We start from the raw sequence: 18052 nt of genomic DNA, 5'->3' as shown, positions 1-18052 counted from the left end.
GTAAAGATAAATCCAAAGGGTTTCAAAAAAGTTGTGTGAAGTTGTAGTGTCTTCCAACATTTCTCTGCAGAAACTCCGAAATACAAAATAAAACGATTTTGTGTAACAATACAAAGGTCATCTCATTCTGAAAGATTCAATGATTTGGAAATATTACTTGCCAAAGTGTTACGAACACCCGGTAAGAAATAAGAGGAAAACTTTTTGATGGAAAACCTACCAAAATACTTTTGCAAAGACTAAAGATTTAGAATTAGTCAACGATTTCATCATGTGTATATTTTTCAGCAAATTCATGTTTCCCAAGAGGACATTCAAATCTTCCACCTCGGACATCCCTTTGCTGTGGCTAAGGAGCAGGGCTAGTTTTATTTAGTTATCATCCATGCAGTGAAATCTATTATAAGAATCTAATGTGCTCATAATTTCTTTCCGACAGTGAAGAAAATTGTCAACTGACATACATAAATTCGAATTTTCTTTTCCTACCCACATTAATGGATGATATAAAACAGAAAGATCAAACGTGAAAACGAAGAAGTTAGCGGAGGACCGTAAATCAGGGAAGCTTCTCAGCGGTTGCAAGTGACCTGTCAATAAGAGCAGAATGCCTTCGATTATGATGGCGCTTTCAAATTACTCACGTTCACACTCGAGCAGCTATTTGCACAGTTTGTAGTTTGTTTTGGAAAATGTAATTTTCTTCTTATCTAAATGTGGACGGACTACAGAAAATAACGCCTTCTCTACGTCTAGTGGCGTGTTCAATATAGTTTCAAAAGTTATATGTGTAGAACACCGAGTGTATAAATAATCACTTAAAATAAAATCCTATATTAAGAAGTTTATAATTCAGAACCTTCAATTAATAATGCTAAAATTTATATTCTGGTGCGGTGTAGCAGATACCAAGTAACTCGTATTTTCAATGTAACTCGTTCTCTCTTCATTCTCACAATGATAATGTATGCCAAACTATGAAAGTAAACGAGAAACCAAGGATACTCGTTGAGCACCTTGAAACTTTAGAGACAACATATTATTACATAGCAATTCGAGTTTATAGAACTCCACATAATTTGAATGTTAATAACAAGTGGGTACGTTCAACAGCGTTTTTTTTTAATTCTTAGGTGGAAATTCCGATCTCTCTATCTCTCTCTCTGTAAGTAAGACATCCAGTGTTTTTGTCTCATCATCACGGGAAATGGAAAAAGTGAAATGAAATTTTTGAGTTTTACGTCCCACACTTATGCCGGTGAGGCTAAAGGAGACGGTGATGATGAGTAATGAATGAAATGGTGGAATGAAGAAAGTGGGAGCAAACGGGAGAACCCCGAGTAAACCCACGCACACGGTGTTTGCCCACCACAAAGTTCACTTGGCGGGGGCTGGAATCGAACCCGGGACCCCAAGCACCAGAGGTGAACGCTCTACCACTGACACGGGAAATGGATTAACCTCTCGAAAGGATATTAAAATTTTGTTAGATATTCGCTTTACCCTTTCTTATGTGCTATTACTTTCAGTAAGATTCGTATCACAAGGTGCAGGAGAGAATTTAAAATGGAAGCCAAACGTAGAGCATTTGACGAAATTATAGGGATGCATTAATGTATTTTAACTTCAGATTTAGATAGAGGACAAATGGCACTATGGTTTTCTAATATCCAGCTTAAAAGATGCAAAGATTCAACTTCCAAAATATCTTAATTTGTCGTTCTGTATCCGTAAATTGGCGAAAGCTATGATACATATTAACACTCTAGAACGAATTGTGAATATAGCATTAGGTTCGTTCTGGGTTTTTTTAATTTCATTTTGTAAAAGTACTCTACCAGTTTCTCGCAAAGAAGAATTCCATAAATGTACTTTTCATAAAGAAATTACATTTCAGCTAGCTCAGGCCTATACGATTTTACATGCCCAACAATTTTCAGTATATCTTTAAAATTATTAAATTCAGTGAGACAAATGTGTTATTAGGACATATTTCAACGTGCCCATTGACATTTTCGTTGGTTCATAAAAGTTTACTTATGACCTAATGGTTCCACCATATTTAAAATTTTGAATATCCCTCTGCCCTTCGAGGTATAACTCCGGAAATTCATGCAATGATAATCAATGTTATACAATATGCTTATATCAGATTGTCTAGAAATTCTACAACATTTTATATTCACAGTTCCTTTTGGATGCTAAATATTTCCCCCATTCATTTCGAATGGAATTTAAAACATTCTTGCTAGTAAATAAGATATCCATGGTTTATATACGAGAAAGTCCAACATTACTTTGGCTGTCTTTTAAGTAGGTTAAAATATATAATAATACAATATAATATTTCCCAACTTCAATAATTCTCAATAATAGTTCATTTTTTTAAATCTTAAAATCAAACCTTAGCTCATATTGAACTTCCCATTGATTTCTGATTACTTCTTCGTACTCGTTATTATGGATCTTTTTCCTTCGTCATGTGTTGAAATTTCGAAAATCTGTTTATGGATTTGGGAACGAATTTAGGGTAAGCACATATAAAAAGTTTTCTATTAACTGAAATATTTTGTCTTATGTCTAATGCATGAGAAAAATTATACTTCGCTTAATCTCAGTATATTATGTTATGTAATGTATAGTATAGTATGTTATGATTCAGGACAGGTATCGGAATAGTTTAAAGAACGCAAAGACCCTTCCCGGGGCTGATATTTTCTCTGAAATCTTGAGCTGGCCGAAGTAGATATTCAACTGAAAAATGTAGGCAGAAGAAAAGTAGGTAACAAAGTATTGAATACTGAAAAGTTGAAAAAAGAGGAAATAAGAAATCTTTTCGCTGAAAAATTCGAAGAAAAATGTTCAAACGAGGAAAGGATAGGCGTAGGTAGTAACGCACGGTGGGAACATATTAAACGTTGCTTACAGCAGGCTGCAGAAGAAGCAGTAGGTTACCGCGAAGACAAAACTGCTAAGAAACCATGGGTTACAGAGCAGATGTTGCAGAAAATGAGGGAGAGGAAGATGTGGAAACAGGTTGATACAGAAGAGGGCAGAAAGATGTACAGAAAGTTAAATAATGAATTATGAAGAGAAACAGACAAAGCGAGGGAAGAGTTTTACAAAAGAAAATGCGAGGACATAGAAGAATTAGAAAGAGTTGGGAAATATGAGGAAATGTACAAGGAGGTGAAATCTATGGAATTTCGGAGGAAACAAGGGAGTATCATGATGGCAGTAGAAAATAAGAATGGGAAGGTAGTCAGCGAGAGAAATGAGGTCATAGGAAGGTGGAAAGAATAAGTTGAAGATTTACATGAGAGTAGGGATAGACCGTGTAGCCTAAATGTTGAAGTGGAAAATGAAGTAGGCGAGGATGATAAAGGATTTAGTATTCTTCGGGATGAGTTTGAAAAGGCTATATCCGAGATTAGGAATGGAAAGGCAACAGAATAGATAACATACCAATTGAATTCATTAAAAATATAGGAGACAAGGGAATGAAAGAATTGTGGCGACTATGCAATGAAATATATGAAACAGGAGAATGGCCAAGAGACTTTCTGAAAACGATCATGATACCGATGGCTAAGAAATCGAACCCAAAGAGATGTGAGGATTGTAGAACTATTAGTCTCATATCTCATGCAGCTAAAATTCTGCTCCGAATACTGAACAGAAGGTTATATGGAAGAACAAATAAAGATGTTGAGGAAGAGCAGTTAGGTTCAGAAGAGGCAAGGGCACAAGAGATGCTATTGGATTATTAAGGGTGATCGGTGAAAGATTTTTAGATAAAGGGAAAGAGGTGTATGTTTATTTATTGATCTAGAAAAGGCTTTTGACCGCGTGAATTGGGAATTGTTGTTGGGAGTTTTAACAAAGATAGGGTTGGAATGGAAAGATAGAAGATTCATAAGAAACTTATACATGAACCAACAAGTAAGTGTTAGAATAGGGGAAGAAGTGACGGAAGAGAGTGCAATTGGAAGGGGAGTTCGAGAAGGATGCTGCCTCTCGCCAACACTATTTAATGTCTATCTAGAAGAGATAGTGAAAAAGAACCTACATAATGATGATGGCATTTCGGTAGGAGGTAGAATGATTAGATGCATAAGATTTGCAGACGATATGGCCCTTGTTGCAGAATCTGAAATGAAAATTAATAAAATGTTAGAAAAAATGAGAAGGGGCTTTGAAGAATATGGGATGAAAATAAATGTTAGAAAGACAAAAGCCATGTTGATTGGAACGAATTAGTCTGTGTCAAATATAAAAGTAGGAGGGGAGAAAATATAACAAGTGAATAGTTTTCGATACCTGGGTAGTGTTCTTAGTAATGACATGAAATGCGAATGTGAAATAAAAGCAAGGATAGGTATGGCGAAAGAAGCCTTTAAAAGAAAGAAGAGTCTGTTTTGTGGGACCTTGAACAGAGAGTTGAGAAAAAGACTCATAAAATGCTTCGTGTGGTGTGTTGTGCTGTATGGGTCGGGAACGTGGACATTGCGTCAGAATAACGAAAATCGAGTGGAAGCCTTCGAAATGTGGGTGTGGAGAAGAATGGAAAGAGTTAGTTGGATCTGGCGGAAAACGAATGAGAGAGTGTTAGAAATGGTGGGTGAGAAAAGAACACTTTTAGATATTATTAGGAAGAGGAAGAGAAACTGGTTGGGACATTGCCTAAGAAGAGATTGTATCATGAGGTACGTCCTAGAGGGTATTGTGGCGGGAAAGAGAGGGAGGGGGCGAAGGAGACTACACTTAGTGGATGATATTAAAACAGAAAGATCATACGCGAAGACGAAAAGGTTAGCGTGGAGCATGGAAGCTTCTCAGCTGCGGCAAGTGACCTGCCAATAACGGCAGAATACCTATGATGATGATGATGATGATGATGATTTTAGTATGTTACATCAGTATTTATTTCCATTTTGAGCGTGATTTCTATTATTAGGGGAATTGTAAATTTTCCTGTGTGTAGTGTTTAGTAGTTGTATGCTCACTCAGTGGTTCAAAATGAAACAAACTAACAAACGTATTGAATTACTTAAAAGCGTGGTGAATTATCAATCTCTCTCAAGGAAAACATTTCTGCTTACAACATATCGTTTATTATGTTAAAATGGGCGATAGAAACAAATTAAAGATTCATGACTAACTTACGGAAAATTGTAACTCATGTAAAATGATGTAAATACAAAAATAAAACCGCAATAGTGATACATGTGTAAAAGCATTGTACAGAGAAGATCCATATGCATGAACGTTCGGGCCATGATAATAGTAATGTGACTACTACTATTATCATTATATGGCAATATTATGGCAAAGGTCTTAATTGCCTAGCCCAGTGGGACAAATAACGTCTGTAATGTACTAACACTCGGAAGACTATATTTTGATCTACCTGGAACGTCCAGGAGTGGTCAATTTGAGGTTATGGCTTTTGGATGACATGTAACGGAGAAACGACATGCTAAATTTCTGTTCATGTCAAATATATTGTTATTTTATAAGAAATCAACACAAATAATTGAAAAACTCAGTCCTGGGTTCTTGATAAGAAGAAAAAAGAACAATGTCAGAAATGTAACTAGAAACTTAGTTTCACTAACGAAACATCTATATTTTTACAGTGTAAGATGAAAGTAAATAAGTAAAAAAAAAACATTGCTTTCGGACATAGGTTATTGTTTTCAGTAAATATCACATATCGTATACTCTTAAACACAATTTTAAGGACAAGAAATCAACATAAATTATTGAAGACAAAGAGGATAATGTCAGAGATGTAAATAAAAACTTAGTTTCGCAAATGAAACATCTATATTTTTACACAGAGTAAGATGAACGTAAATAAGAAAAGAACATTGCTTTCGGATATAGGTTATTGTTTTCAGTAAATGCCACATATCGTATACTCTTAATCACAATTTTGAGGACAACGAGATAAGAAAATAACAAGTAAACCTCAAAGAAATATATATACTTACCAATCACAAAACCATGCTCGTACAGTAAACATATTCATTTCGAAAGATTTTACAGTCACTGATTACTAATCGTTTCCAGCGTGCACATTGCATATGATTTTTTGATTATCTTTGCAGAGCACTTAACAGACACAGATTTTTTACAAACACTATACGTTTCCGAAGTTTTGTCTCGGTTGCACTTCGAAAGTAATTGATACCGACTTCGCTTACGATTGATTGCTGAAGTTGATGGAATATATGTAACTATTTGCTTTAGTTCATTCGATTTGGCATAGACCGATTGTAGAGCCTCTATAAGTTACAACAAAAACTGGTGCCTTGAAATCTATTTCCCTATTACCTTCTTGCAAATGATCCAAGCATTGATCCCAGCTAGATCGAGGACATTGGAAAAGGTGTACACGGTCCAACAACGACACGCTGCTCGAACTGAATACTTCCGAGACATTTGATCAACCACATCAACACCGCACTTGGTTTGATTGTAGAAATGGATTGATTCAGGTTTCTTCTTAGCCCCTCCGGTTACTTTAATAGTACTAGGAACGAAAACATTCTTGTTTGTCTTTCCGTGATAAATAGTTAGCGTAGTGTCGCTTGCTACTTTTACTACAATTGCGCTGTGAAGAGCCATCTTTAGCATTTTGGTAATGTCCGGAAATTCTCTTCTTACTCGATTAATTGTACCAACGCTACCTGTGTTCTTTGCTTTTAGCCTTTTTTTAAAATTTAGACTGGTGAAAAACTTGCCGTCGTTATATTATGTCCTTTATTTACGTATGGTTCCATGAGTTTCATGACAACATACTGTGCCAAAGTTTCATTGTCCGATCGATGTTAATCATTACCGAGATATGGAAATCCATTGCAAATGTAGTTCCAGTCAATATCTACCAGAAGCCAGAATTTAATTCCGAATTTATCAGGTTTGTTACCCATGTACTGAATGAATCTACATCGTGCTTTACAGTGAAGATTCTGTTCATCGGAAGTGAATTTTTCACCAGGTCTGAAGCACGCACAACAATTTTCGATAAAATTTTCCATACTACAGATGCCAATGCAAATTTATCTGTTTGGAGTCTTTGAGCTGTGGTTGAATGATAGTCGAATTTCACAATTTCTTTTAATTTTTTTGCCATTGTATTTCTGAAATAGGTGGCTTCCAGATGACTCACATCAAATTCAAATCTAGGTGAGAAACATTGTAAATTCCTCTCGGATCCAACAAACTTATAAATGCATCTAATTCTTGGAGGGAGTCTGACCAAGAATTGTCTTTCGTTTTGTCTCACGCTTCAGTTTCTGTACACAGTTTGATATGCCCTAACATTGATTCATCACAGAATAACCTCCAAGCTGTGCTTACATTAGTATCATCACACTTACGTTTGGCGAATAAAGAAGATCCTGGAGAATCAGGTAAAATATTTTGTTGTCTGAATCTGTCTCCTTGTTAAGCACCTAGATCACTGACACTCCAGACAGTTTTCTTACCTTTCCGAAGCACAATTTCACCGGGATGTAGATCGTACGAATAATCTCTCTGTTGCCTTATTTCTTCAGAGCACGAATACTCCGTTTGGACATCACCTTCATCAGAAGAAACTTGACATGACGAACTATCTTCATGGGGTACGAGGTCTTCATCGTGTATAACTTCATCAGATATCGAATCATTATCGGAGTTTTATTCTGATATGTCCCGCAAAAGAGTCAATATTTCTTTGTGCGAAAGACCTGTTTGTCCACTCGTGCCATTAGAAATCACGTGTTGTTGTAACACCAAACAAGGAGAGAAACAACATTCATCACGACGCCAATGTTGACACGTTTACTGCCTCCGAAAAAAGGCACAGTTTACTCAGTAAACCATGGTTTCACAATGTCAAGAAATGCAGTGTAATACCTCCTGTTTTTGAGACACCCCAAATTATATAGTGAAGAGATAAAATATAGTTTTATGATCAAAAATTAATTCCCATCAACAATTATTACAAAATCAATTGAAAAATATGCAAATTTATGCTATAAATAATAGTAATAATACCCACTAAACGAAATGTCTGGAAAGAATAAAAAGGAACTTACTAACCAATAGTGGGAAAATACATCAATATTACTAGTGTTCAAATTGACCGCTTCTGATCTTTCTAAGTATAACGTCATTTTATTCGAAAACAATTGCCAACACAAAGGTTACATTTTAGAGAAACATCACATGGCTCATTAATGAAAAGAACAAAAATTATAGACACTAAACATTTACTGCCCCCTAGATAAATTAAAATAAACCTTCGCAGCAGTCAAAATGACCGCTTTGGTTCTGCTAGTGTTAAATGCTATATCCACTATTAAACATAGTAACGATAATAAATATAGACTCATCTATACGAATGAATAATTGCCAACCACTTAAGGATGCGGTTATAAGGCCCAATTGATAACAATAAAAATGAATATGACACATATGTGAAGAAGAGATTAGGTTATTATAGAACAACGTTGATAACATTATGCCAAACTATTTGTTATAATATTACATTTAATCCTGTGGCAGTATTATTAGTATTCTCAACTCATCCACCTTCCACTTTCACTCAGCGTTCAATTCTCTCCTATTCTTAAGTGCACTTTTAATTTTTTTGGTACTGTTCCTTTATTACGTCTTGTATTATTTCTTACGTATATTTCAATCTCTGCCTCTCTCTTATCTTTCCTTTATTCCGCTATCCCCTTGTAACCTAATTCCTTGCTTCTTTCATGTCTCATTGCAAAACCTGCAAGTGCTCGGAAAAGACGGCTTTAAAAAACAGACTTTCCATAAATTTTGCCAGGATATTTCTGTTTTCTTTTTGAAACAAATTAATGAAGAAAGAACAAATACCACCCTTATTTTCCTATTGTAATACGAGAACTAAAATCCCATTAATATTTCTTGAAATTGTTAAAGCTTGAGGGTAGGAAGACACTATTTGTTTTTACGTAAAATAGTTGCGCATGATGGAACAGGAAATAAAAAGGAATTCTGTTGAAATGGAAATCTTAACACAGTCTGAATCTAACATTATGCACGAAATATAAATTTATGGGGTTACTTTTGTAGTCTGATCTCACATTAGGTTCTAATATTACATCTAAACTTCAGAATAAAGTATTTCTTGAAACCTTCGAGATGTTGGCTAACTTTTGTGCCACAACAAAATTGCTTTGCATCTGTTTCCCAGTTTGTGGCATCTTTCTTGTCTGGCGGTTTCAATTTAAGCAACCAATATAACACATATAAGTACATGTGTACAGGATTGCTACAGACCTGCGAAGTTCAGTAAACGATATTTGGACAAAAATTCAGTGAAGAATATATATTGAAGGACAAGAACCAAACATATATCTTACAAATACAGAAACCAAACTATAGCTGGTTGCTAGTAAGTTGAAGATGCATATTTAAAAATACAATTTTCTAATTACTGGATAAATTAAAATGGGCTTCCCCGTAGCTCAGTCAGTAGAGTGTCTAACTGCCATTCCAGCTACAGGTTTCCAGTTCCCGGTTGGTACGTTTCCCTCTAGAGTGTGAGTCCTGGAGGTTGGCTTAGCCTCAGGTAACGAATATCGGGGACAACTTTGAAGCCTAAACTGGTAAAAAAAAATCCTTTGCTAGATAAAGTACCTTTGCTAGGATGGCCCACGTATGACTTGGAAATATTCGGTAGATAAATTGAGATCAGATTTATGTAATCATATAACGAAATGCATGAACGTGTAAAGAAAATTTATGCTTAAGCAAAATATCTTTATGTGTGTATCAGTTCCGTAAAGAAACGAAACATTTCTACTAAAATAATGGAAAAACTATAAAAGAAGAAATTGAGAGAGAACCTAATTATCATTTAAAATTTTAGGTGTTTTTCACTTTGTACGTGGTTTGTATTAGTCGAGTTATTCAGACGTAACCTGGCATTCAATTGTAATTCTTTGTAATTAGTATATTTTTGAACAAGTATAGTGTTATAGACCACAAAGCAGATGAAATTAAAATAATGCCAGAAACTAAAACAAGAATATTAGAAAAAGATAAAAACATGATGTTAAATTGAAATTTTAAAAGTAGCATAAAAAGACATAACAGAAAGTTTAGTTACCGTTGGGTATAAGGGGAAGAGAAGGATGACATAAGAGAGTCAGAGAAAATTTAAGTCAAAGTTAACTAAATTAAAACTTAGATAACTGAAGAAATCCATAACTTTGAAGTAGTAAAATGAATAGCCAACCAACGGGACACTTGATATATCTTTGGTCGCATGCCTTCAATTTGCCGGCAATGATGCAATACCAGTTTGTAAACCAATCAAGATAATCGGCCCTGGACTGAACCTAGGGCTCACAATTAATTTTTATTGCGAACATAATTTCTTAAATGTAAAATCCACTATTGAAATCCATTACGCTTATTATTTATCTCCCTTGTGTTAAACGTAGAATGTGATAAATATGGAAGTGAATGTGCAACAATAATGTTGGCCTTCACTATTAAATTATTATTAACATTTTTCCAGACATTTCATACCTTCCCTTCTCTGGAGATCGGTGTACAGAGGTATAAAATCTAAGATTATAACGTGTTCGGCAGACATACGTTCTGTAACACAAATTCTAGTAAAGTTAGGTGAATGAGTGCATTCAATCTGTTAAATGCAAACAAGTAGTTACATTACATAGATTACATTAATTCACATTTACTTATCTTAGTGATAGCTATTCTATAAATAATGATAATGTTATTTGCAGCAACAATTTGCGGTCCCCGTTTTTGTGAAACAAAGCGTCAGCCACTTGGAGGTAAGTCCATTACTTGTAACAGTTTCATTATATATATATATATATATATATATATATATATATATATATATATATATATATATATATATATAAAGTTGATAGTCGGTAAACAGAGCCACTGAGTTTATAGCGGAATTAATGAGTTCTAGAAGCTGAAAGGTTGTGCGCGAGTATAGAGTAGGCTCAACGATCGAGAACTGAACACAGTCAAATACTCGTAAATTCAAGTGCTATAGAAATTGATCTTAGTTGAAAGTTCTCAAGTTATATATATAGTTTAAAGTAAAAATGTGAAACAAATATATATTTAATGAGTATAGGTTGTATCAAGTATTTTCTGAAAGTAAGACAAAAAGACATATCGATCGATAAGTTAAAAGTGTTTGATTGTCAGGATAAGTTATGTAATTATAAAGAAGAATATTCTGGCTACTTCATTCAAATAATTAAATTACCTAGTTTTATTGAAACGACTACCTTTACATCTACGAGTGTGTGTGTTACATTTTGTGAGTGGCTAAAAGATATTTGTTTCATTGAAGTTTTTGAGTGGAAAATTACACTCAAATTGTCAATTTATAGTGATTACGGTAAAGACATTAGTCCCATTCGAGTGCGTTTAGCAACCCATGTTCCATATTTACTTGTTTTTGGGAATGATAACGTTAAATGCATTGTAGAAGAAATAAAATTCGCTATGGAAGTAAAATTTCTAGAGCCATCCAGCAAGGTTGGTATGTTGAATTTCTTGTTCAAAATACTTAGTCTCATGATTATTTCAGAAATTAATTGTTTTGACGTAAAGCCTAATATTTTGTTATATTGTTCATGAAAAAATCAGTCAATTTAAATTCCTTGGTTTTCGTTACTTATTTTGAAATTACGTTATTTCGTATTTGGAATACAGTAACTCAGATATAAATGTTTTATTCATTTATCTTTAAAATCAATTATGTGTATGTACTTAAACAGTACATGTCCAATGGTGCTAGTCTTTGTGGGGGGAAAACTTAACTTCACTCAGGCTACGTTACATGCTATATGCTTAACAAAACGTATTTTACTTAGTGATACGTGTTCCTGGCATTCATTCTTTGTGTCTCAAACAATGTAGCTTAAAATATTACTTGCAATACACTTTATATGATAAATTGGGAGTATGGAGCGATTGTGTAAGTGTTAGTGATAACAGTATTGATGGGCACGGTGAAACAAATTAGTAGTTATATTAAGAAAAGAATGGAAACTTTTTGAAAAGAAACAAGATCTATAGTTTTCTTATATTTATAGCATATTCACATAAATATATTAAGATGCATAATATATTTTAGGTTTCATTGGTCAACATGGAATTCCAAATATATTTGAGAGGAATGAAAACTATGTTCGCCTAGGCAGTAATGATATTCTATTACACAATTAACGGTGGGTATGATTAGTATATTGTGTTTCAACTAATCTTCATCTCTTCATTTGAATACATACTGCTTCATTTGAACATAGTTGTTGTAAAACTATTAATATTGCTAAAATTTATTAGTATTACTAGTAGCTATTAACATTACTAACACTAAACTTCATACTATTTCTGTATTTAATTTGTTATCCTCTACCTCCCTGCATTCACATGTTTCCTTTCATCTTCTACCCCATAGATTTTCAAAAGTACAAGTACAAGTTAAGTTCATACCCATGAGCTGATACTATCTTGCAGAAACGTTTCCCAATAGGACATACTTTGAATTTGTTTATTTTTAAATATTAATCACATATTTGTTTCTAAGCAGATTTTAACTAATGTTAATACATTCCGTACGTATTTCCCTTGTAACATATGCCAACTTACTATTAGACTATCGGGCATCACTGTAATTTAATATTACTTTATCATAAAATTTTCTTCAGGGCTATTCTACCACTATAGGTTTCAGGATTATGTATATAAGCGTATATTAATGCTTATGAAATGGGCTTGGTTTCTAAATTAAATACTTCATCTAATTTTAAAATTAATTTACATTGGAATGATCAGAATAATTATTTGGAATGCTAACGATGTTTCCAATCATTACAACAATTTTCACTGGATCCTATCGTCGTGCGATCTCACACATTAAGCATCGATTGTAAGAACTTCTCTCAACTTTTTCAACATAAATCATTTTACAGTTCTTGTGTCCTAACATTATTTTGTTTGTATCCTTATTGTCATTCATTGATTATTATTACTTCAGTTACCTTAAAAAGTACATCAATGGAACCTAAAAGTATAAAAGTACAATAAAGAGACAAATATATAAAATGTTGGTCACATTAACGAGAAAGTGCTTTGAGCCTTTTATAACTATTTTGTGTACAAAATCAGAGTTGAAAAGAAATATTTTGTTAGAGAAAGCAGGGACGATGGTCTGCATTTTATGTTCAGTTTTATTGGTTTCAAACTTAAACCCAAAAAATATTACTTTTCATCATGTAAGGATAATACTTATTGTAAGTTTCAGAATTCTAGCTATTATAAAAACTACTTCCTACATGCCTTTGGAATAAATCACTTTTTAAGTGGTTTCGTACAGACGTAAATTATTAGTGATTATTTCGTGCGTAGTTTCCATTTAAACGAGTACATTTACACACACACACACACACACACACACACACACACACATATATATATATATATATATATATATATATATATATATATATATATATATATATATATATATATATATATATATATATATTCGGGTGACTCAATAAGAAAGTGCCAGGCCTATATCAAAGCTAATACTGCACGTACAGCCTTCAAACGAAAAACTGCCTTAGCAAATTGTATGTGTATTATGCAGTAAAAACAGTAGCGACACCAGTGGCGTATCGCGAATATTTCGAGAGGAAATACCCTCGCACCATCTGACTTTCACCTAGTAATGCGACCTGTGTTGCTGCCAACGAGGAAGAAATATGCCAAGGCGTTTCCTCTCGACGTTTCTCCCATTGTGCGCTTGTTTCAATGGAAGCACAACCAACCCTTGCTTCCATATCAACTTTTTCAGATGACCCCCGTTGGAGATATTCACGATATGCCACAGGTGTCGCTAATATTTTTATTGCATAATACACATACGATTTGGTAATGCATTTTTTTGTTTGAAGGCTCTATGTGCATTATTAGCTGAGATAAAGGCGTGCTACGGATAGTCAGATACAAGTATGCAACAACACCTCTAGCGGCTAAATGGGAAAGGATATGACAAAGTTGGCCATCTAAATGTTGCATGACATTTAATGTCCTTTTGAATGATTCCAACAGTTATACCACTTTTCATTGCAAATTTTGAAGTTGCTCCCCGTTGGATGTATTCAGGAGACGCCACTCGTCTCGCTGCGATTTTTATTGCGTTCTACACATACAATTTGGTAATGCAATTTTTTTAAGCCTCTACATGCAGTATTAGCTGCGATATAGGCCTGGTACGTTCTTATTGAATCACCCTATATATACAGGGTGTCCGAGAAGTCCTTCCCTGATTACAGAAATTGGTAACTCAAGCTAGAAATAAGATAGAAATATGAAACTGGTGTTGAATTGTTAACAAACTATAAAAGTTTTTGTCTGTGTTAGGTTTGTTCTGTTTTACCAAGTCTCAATTTTGTTTGTTTTAGGTTTGTAGTACGTAAGTAAAAAGCCCAAGATGCCATGCCAACTAACCAGGAGAAGGCACAGTGTGTCCTGTGGTACCATGAGACACGATCACAAACCACGGTGCAGAGACAGTTCCAGACAACATTTGGGAGGACTCCACCTGATGTCAAGAGCATTAAAGCCTGGTATGAGAAGTTCAAGAACACAGGGTCGGTTGCTGACCTTCCGAGGTCTGGTCGACCAAGAACCTCAGCAGACACGGTGGAGGCTGTTATGGAGGGGGTGGAGGGGGTTATGTCAAGGATGAGGTCTACCGAACACGTGTACCAGATCTTGAAACCCTGCAGCAACGAATAACCACAGTCGTTGCATCGATCCCTCCAGTGATGTTGGGTAATGTGTGGATGGAAATTGAATATCGCCTAGATGTGCTACGTGCTACCAAGGGTGCTCATGTGGAAGTGTACTGATGTGACCAAAACTTTTATAGTTTGTAAACAATTCAACACCAGTTTCATATTTCTATCTTATTTCTAGCCTGAGTTATCAATTTCCGTAATCAGGGAAGGACTTCTCGGACACCCTGTATATATATATATATATATATATTATTTTTTTATTTCACTGGAAGTTCAATTTTGAATTGTACCCTATTGAAATTTAAACCTTCAGTTTGATATTTTTTCACTACTCCATGCTTAATTTCAATTTGATTTTGAGGAAGTCCTGGGTTATTTTCCTGGTGGGAGCACTTGGTCGATATAATGTAAACTGCTTTTTCAGGCCGACCTCCCTGAATGATGTTTTATTCGGTTTCCTCATTCACACCAGGCAAATGGTAGGGTGTTATCTAACTTATAAATCTCAGCCTGCTTCCTTCCTTTCCTTTTCCCGGGTAGTGTGCTTGCCCAGGGACGTCATCAGTAGCCGAAAGCCCATAAATATAAATCCTAGTCCTTTATTTTGAAGAAATATAAGTAGTAAATACAATGATGAGTTTTTCCATCTGGTCTCCAAATTACAAAGATGTTGACGCTGCATAGTCTTGATTATCACTCCCTCTATTGCTGGCTGATCCTAGCCCCCGCTAAGTGAACTTTATGGTAGACAAACGCCGTGTGCGTGGGTTTTCTCGGGGTTCTCCCGTTTCCTCCCACTTTCTTTATTCCACCACTTCATTCATTATTCATCATCACCGTGTCCGTTAGAATAACCGGCATAAGCGTGGGATGTAAAACTCAAAGAGTTCATTTCATTTTTCTATTGCTGGCTGCCATACATTCTAACAATGATGGAGGGAATACAGTGTTCTATAGTGCAGTATTGTCATAGGAAACACCAAATTCGAGATTTCAAGGTATTTCAACATTTCATGGTAGCTACATGAGATAAACGTTGTTCCCATATTCCGTTTGTATTTTCGTTGTTCAATTTGTGGTCCTTCTGATTTGGGCTATGCACATTCTTTTCTAAGGTATCTTCTTAAAAAAAAATACAACCATGGTTTCTTAATGTTGTTTCAACATTTCGTCGAGAATATTTAACACTTCGAAATACCACTATCTAATAAAAAAAAATGTCTTGATTTTGAGTTGTGCCTGTGGTAGGGTTTACAATCATGGTAATTAATTTAATCCATAGCGTTTTTGTGTCAGGTTCAGTTTCTGAGAACAACTCAGTTTCCCTTCCAACAGTAAGAAAAATATTACATTAATAGAGACATTACTTTCCATTAGTTATCGTTACTATTAAATTATCTCATACAGGGTTGGAATGTTCTGACAGCCACACTGTGTCTGGTGTTAGTCTTATAAATGTAAGTTCAAAATACTATTGATAGGACTATGTAAACTGCTTGTTTACTCACTGCAAGTAATAGAAAAACAGTGACATTTTCTGCATTGCCCTAAATTTTATTTAGACGCTGACCAGAGAATAGTACTATTTATATATTTATGTGCTGTGCTGGAGGTCTTTTAAGTGGTTATAAATAGTAAAAATGTGCACTGCAAACTTTAGGATTTCTTGACCTTCCATCAGGGATTCTTCTGTTGCGTTACGTCGCTTTAATATAGTACAAACATTAGTAGTGTGATATGTTAAATTTGTGGACAATTCTTGTTAAGGTCACAATAAAAAACTATTGTTCTCCGTTGCTAACAAGGTATTTCACGTCCATTTTGGGGTGTAATATTACTTATGAAAACAAAAAGTATATGCGTGTTGTCCTGTTTAGTTTATTTTAGAGCATAGGATGGTTATATAACAAACGGAAAGCAATGTCCTCTAAAGTTTATATGATTTAGAGAGAATCAGACATGGTGTACACTGATTTAAATGAGAAATAAGTGCATGGACATATATGAAATCAGTAAGTGGGACGAAGAAATATGCATTCCTCTAACTAATTCCAGCTACTCCTCTACTAATGACAATTTGGATCAAAATATATTAGATACATTAAATATTTCGTGACATTGCTAACAAACATAATTCAAGCGGTTGCCAGCCCGGCCGGGACATTCACTGTACGCTTTATGGGCAGTGAATTAGGCTAATGTTAGCTCACTTTTTACAATAATGTTGCCATTAGATAAACACATTTATCAATATCTGCTAAGTACGTAATTAAATTTGGTTTAATGGGAATAACTGAGGGTCATGTAAGTGTAATAGTAACTTATTATACGCTGTTAAGGCAAAAAATTCGAAATAATAGTTTATTATGCCATTTTTGATTAACGGAAATAAATGTCTTGAAACAAATCACTGAAAATTAATGCATAAGATACTTTTTAAATCAAATTTACTGTATTTCTTTCAGAACAGATCACTGAATCAAAACTGAGAAAGAACGAAGATAGAAATATTATATTTGTAAGAATCCATGCTTTCCTCTACGACCTTTTGTTTTGTATTTAAGTAAATAAAGTAAAATAGGCTAATAATAAACATATATAATTTATTGGTTTCATATACCTTAGTTTACCTTACCCTGGCAGATTTATTAATCATAGTTTTCGAAAGGAAACTCTTCTTTCCACTGTATTTTAATCTAGTAGCTGAAAGAATGATTTTATTCTTAAACTCCAAGGTCCATATCCAAAGGAAAGTATGCATCTATTATATCGAAGTTATAAGAACCTCAAGTTAATTTTAATGTCAAGGTCACTGTGCTATATCCAATATACGTGTTCAGTAATGATTGCACACAAATTACTATAAGTACTCTGTGAAATCATTTCCTTAGGATTTGACTGGAAGATTTAAGTACCATCAGAAGATATGCATTACAAGCAGTATGTGGTGTTGTTAGATGTGCTTGTTTCTGTTAGGAATACAATACTTAATGGTACGACCATTTGTATGTCCTCCAGGAGAGGATAAAGAAGAAGAGACAGAACCTGCTTTCAAAAAGTTTATATTTTACATAAAATATAAACAATAAGTCAAGCAAAATAAAAGGAAAACTAAGAATTGTTATTGGTAACGTACAATATACAACTTAGCCTATATTTTGCGCAATCTTCTCTGAAACTTCAACGATAATATATGTTGAAAAGCT

The 18052-nt window shown here is 34.3% G+C and overlaps 1 protein-coding gene across 2 annotated transcripts in view; it reads left to right on the top strand.

Moving 5' to 3' along the window:
- Positions 1–17434, top strand: part of LOC145683467 (uncharacterized) — a 50978-nt gene extending 33544 nt beyond the window's left edge. The window contains exons 5-7 of one of the 2 annotated variants that reach the window (XM_081754799.1): positions 10791–10841; positions 12173–12266; positions 17312–17434. In XM_081754799.1, the coding sequence (XP_081610925.1) occupies positions 10791–10841; positions 12173–12264 (143 nt within the window). In that variant the 3' untranslated portion in view covers positions 12265–12266; positions 17312–17434. The remainder of the gene's footprint in view (positions 1–10790; positions 10842–12172; positions 12267–17311) is intronic. The other variant, XM_081754800.1, reaches the window with a different exon arrangement.
- Positions 17435–18052: the final 618 nt, after the last annotated feature.

The sequence above is a fragment of the Thermobia domestica genome, chromosome 4 (assembly GCF_964235325.1).
Source record: "Thermobia domestica chromosome 4, izTheDome1.hap1.1, whole genome shotgun sequence".
NCBI classification, from domain to species: domain Eukaryota; kingdom Metazoa; phylum Arthropoda; class Insecta; order Zygentoma; family Lepismatidae; genus Thermobia; species Thermobia domestica.
Note: the sequence above shows the minus strand (reverse complement) of the source record. Positions and strands in the feature narration are given on the sequence as shown.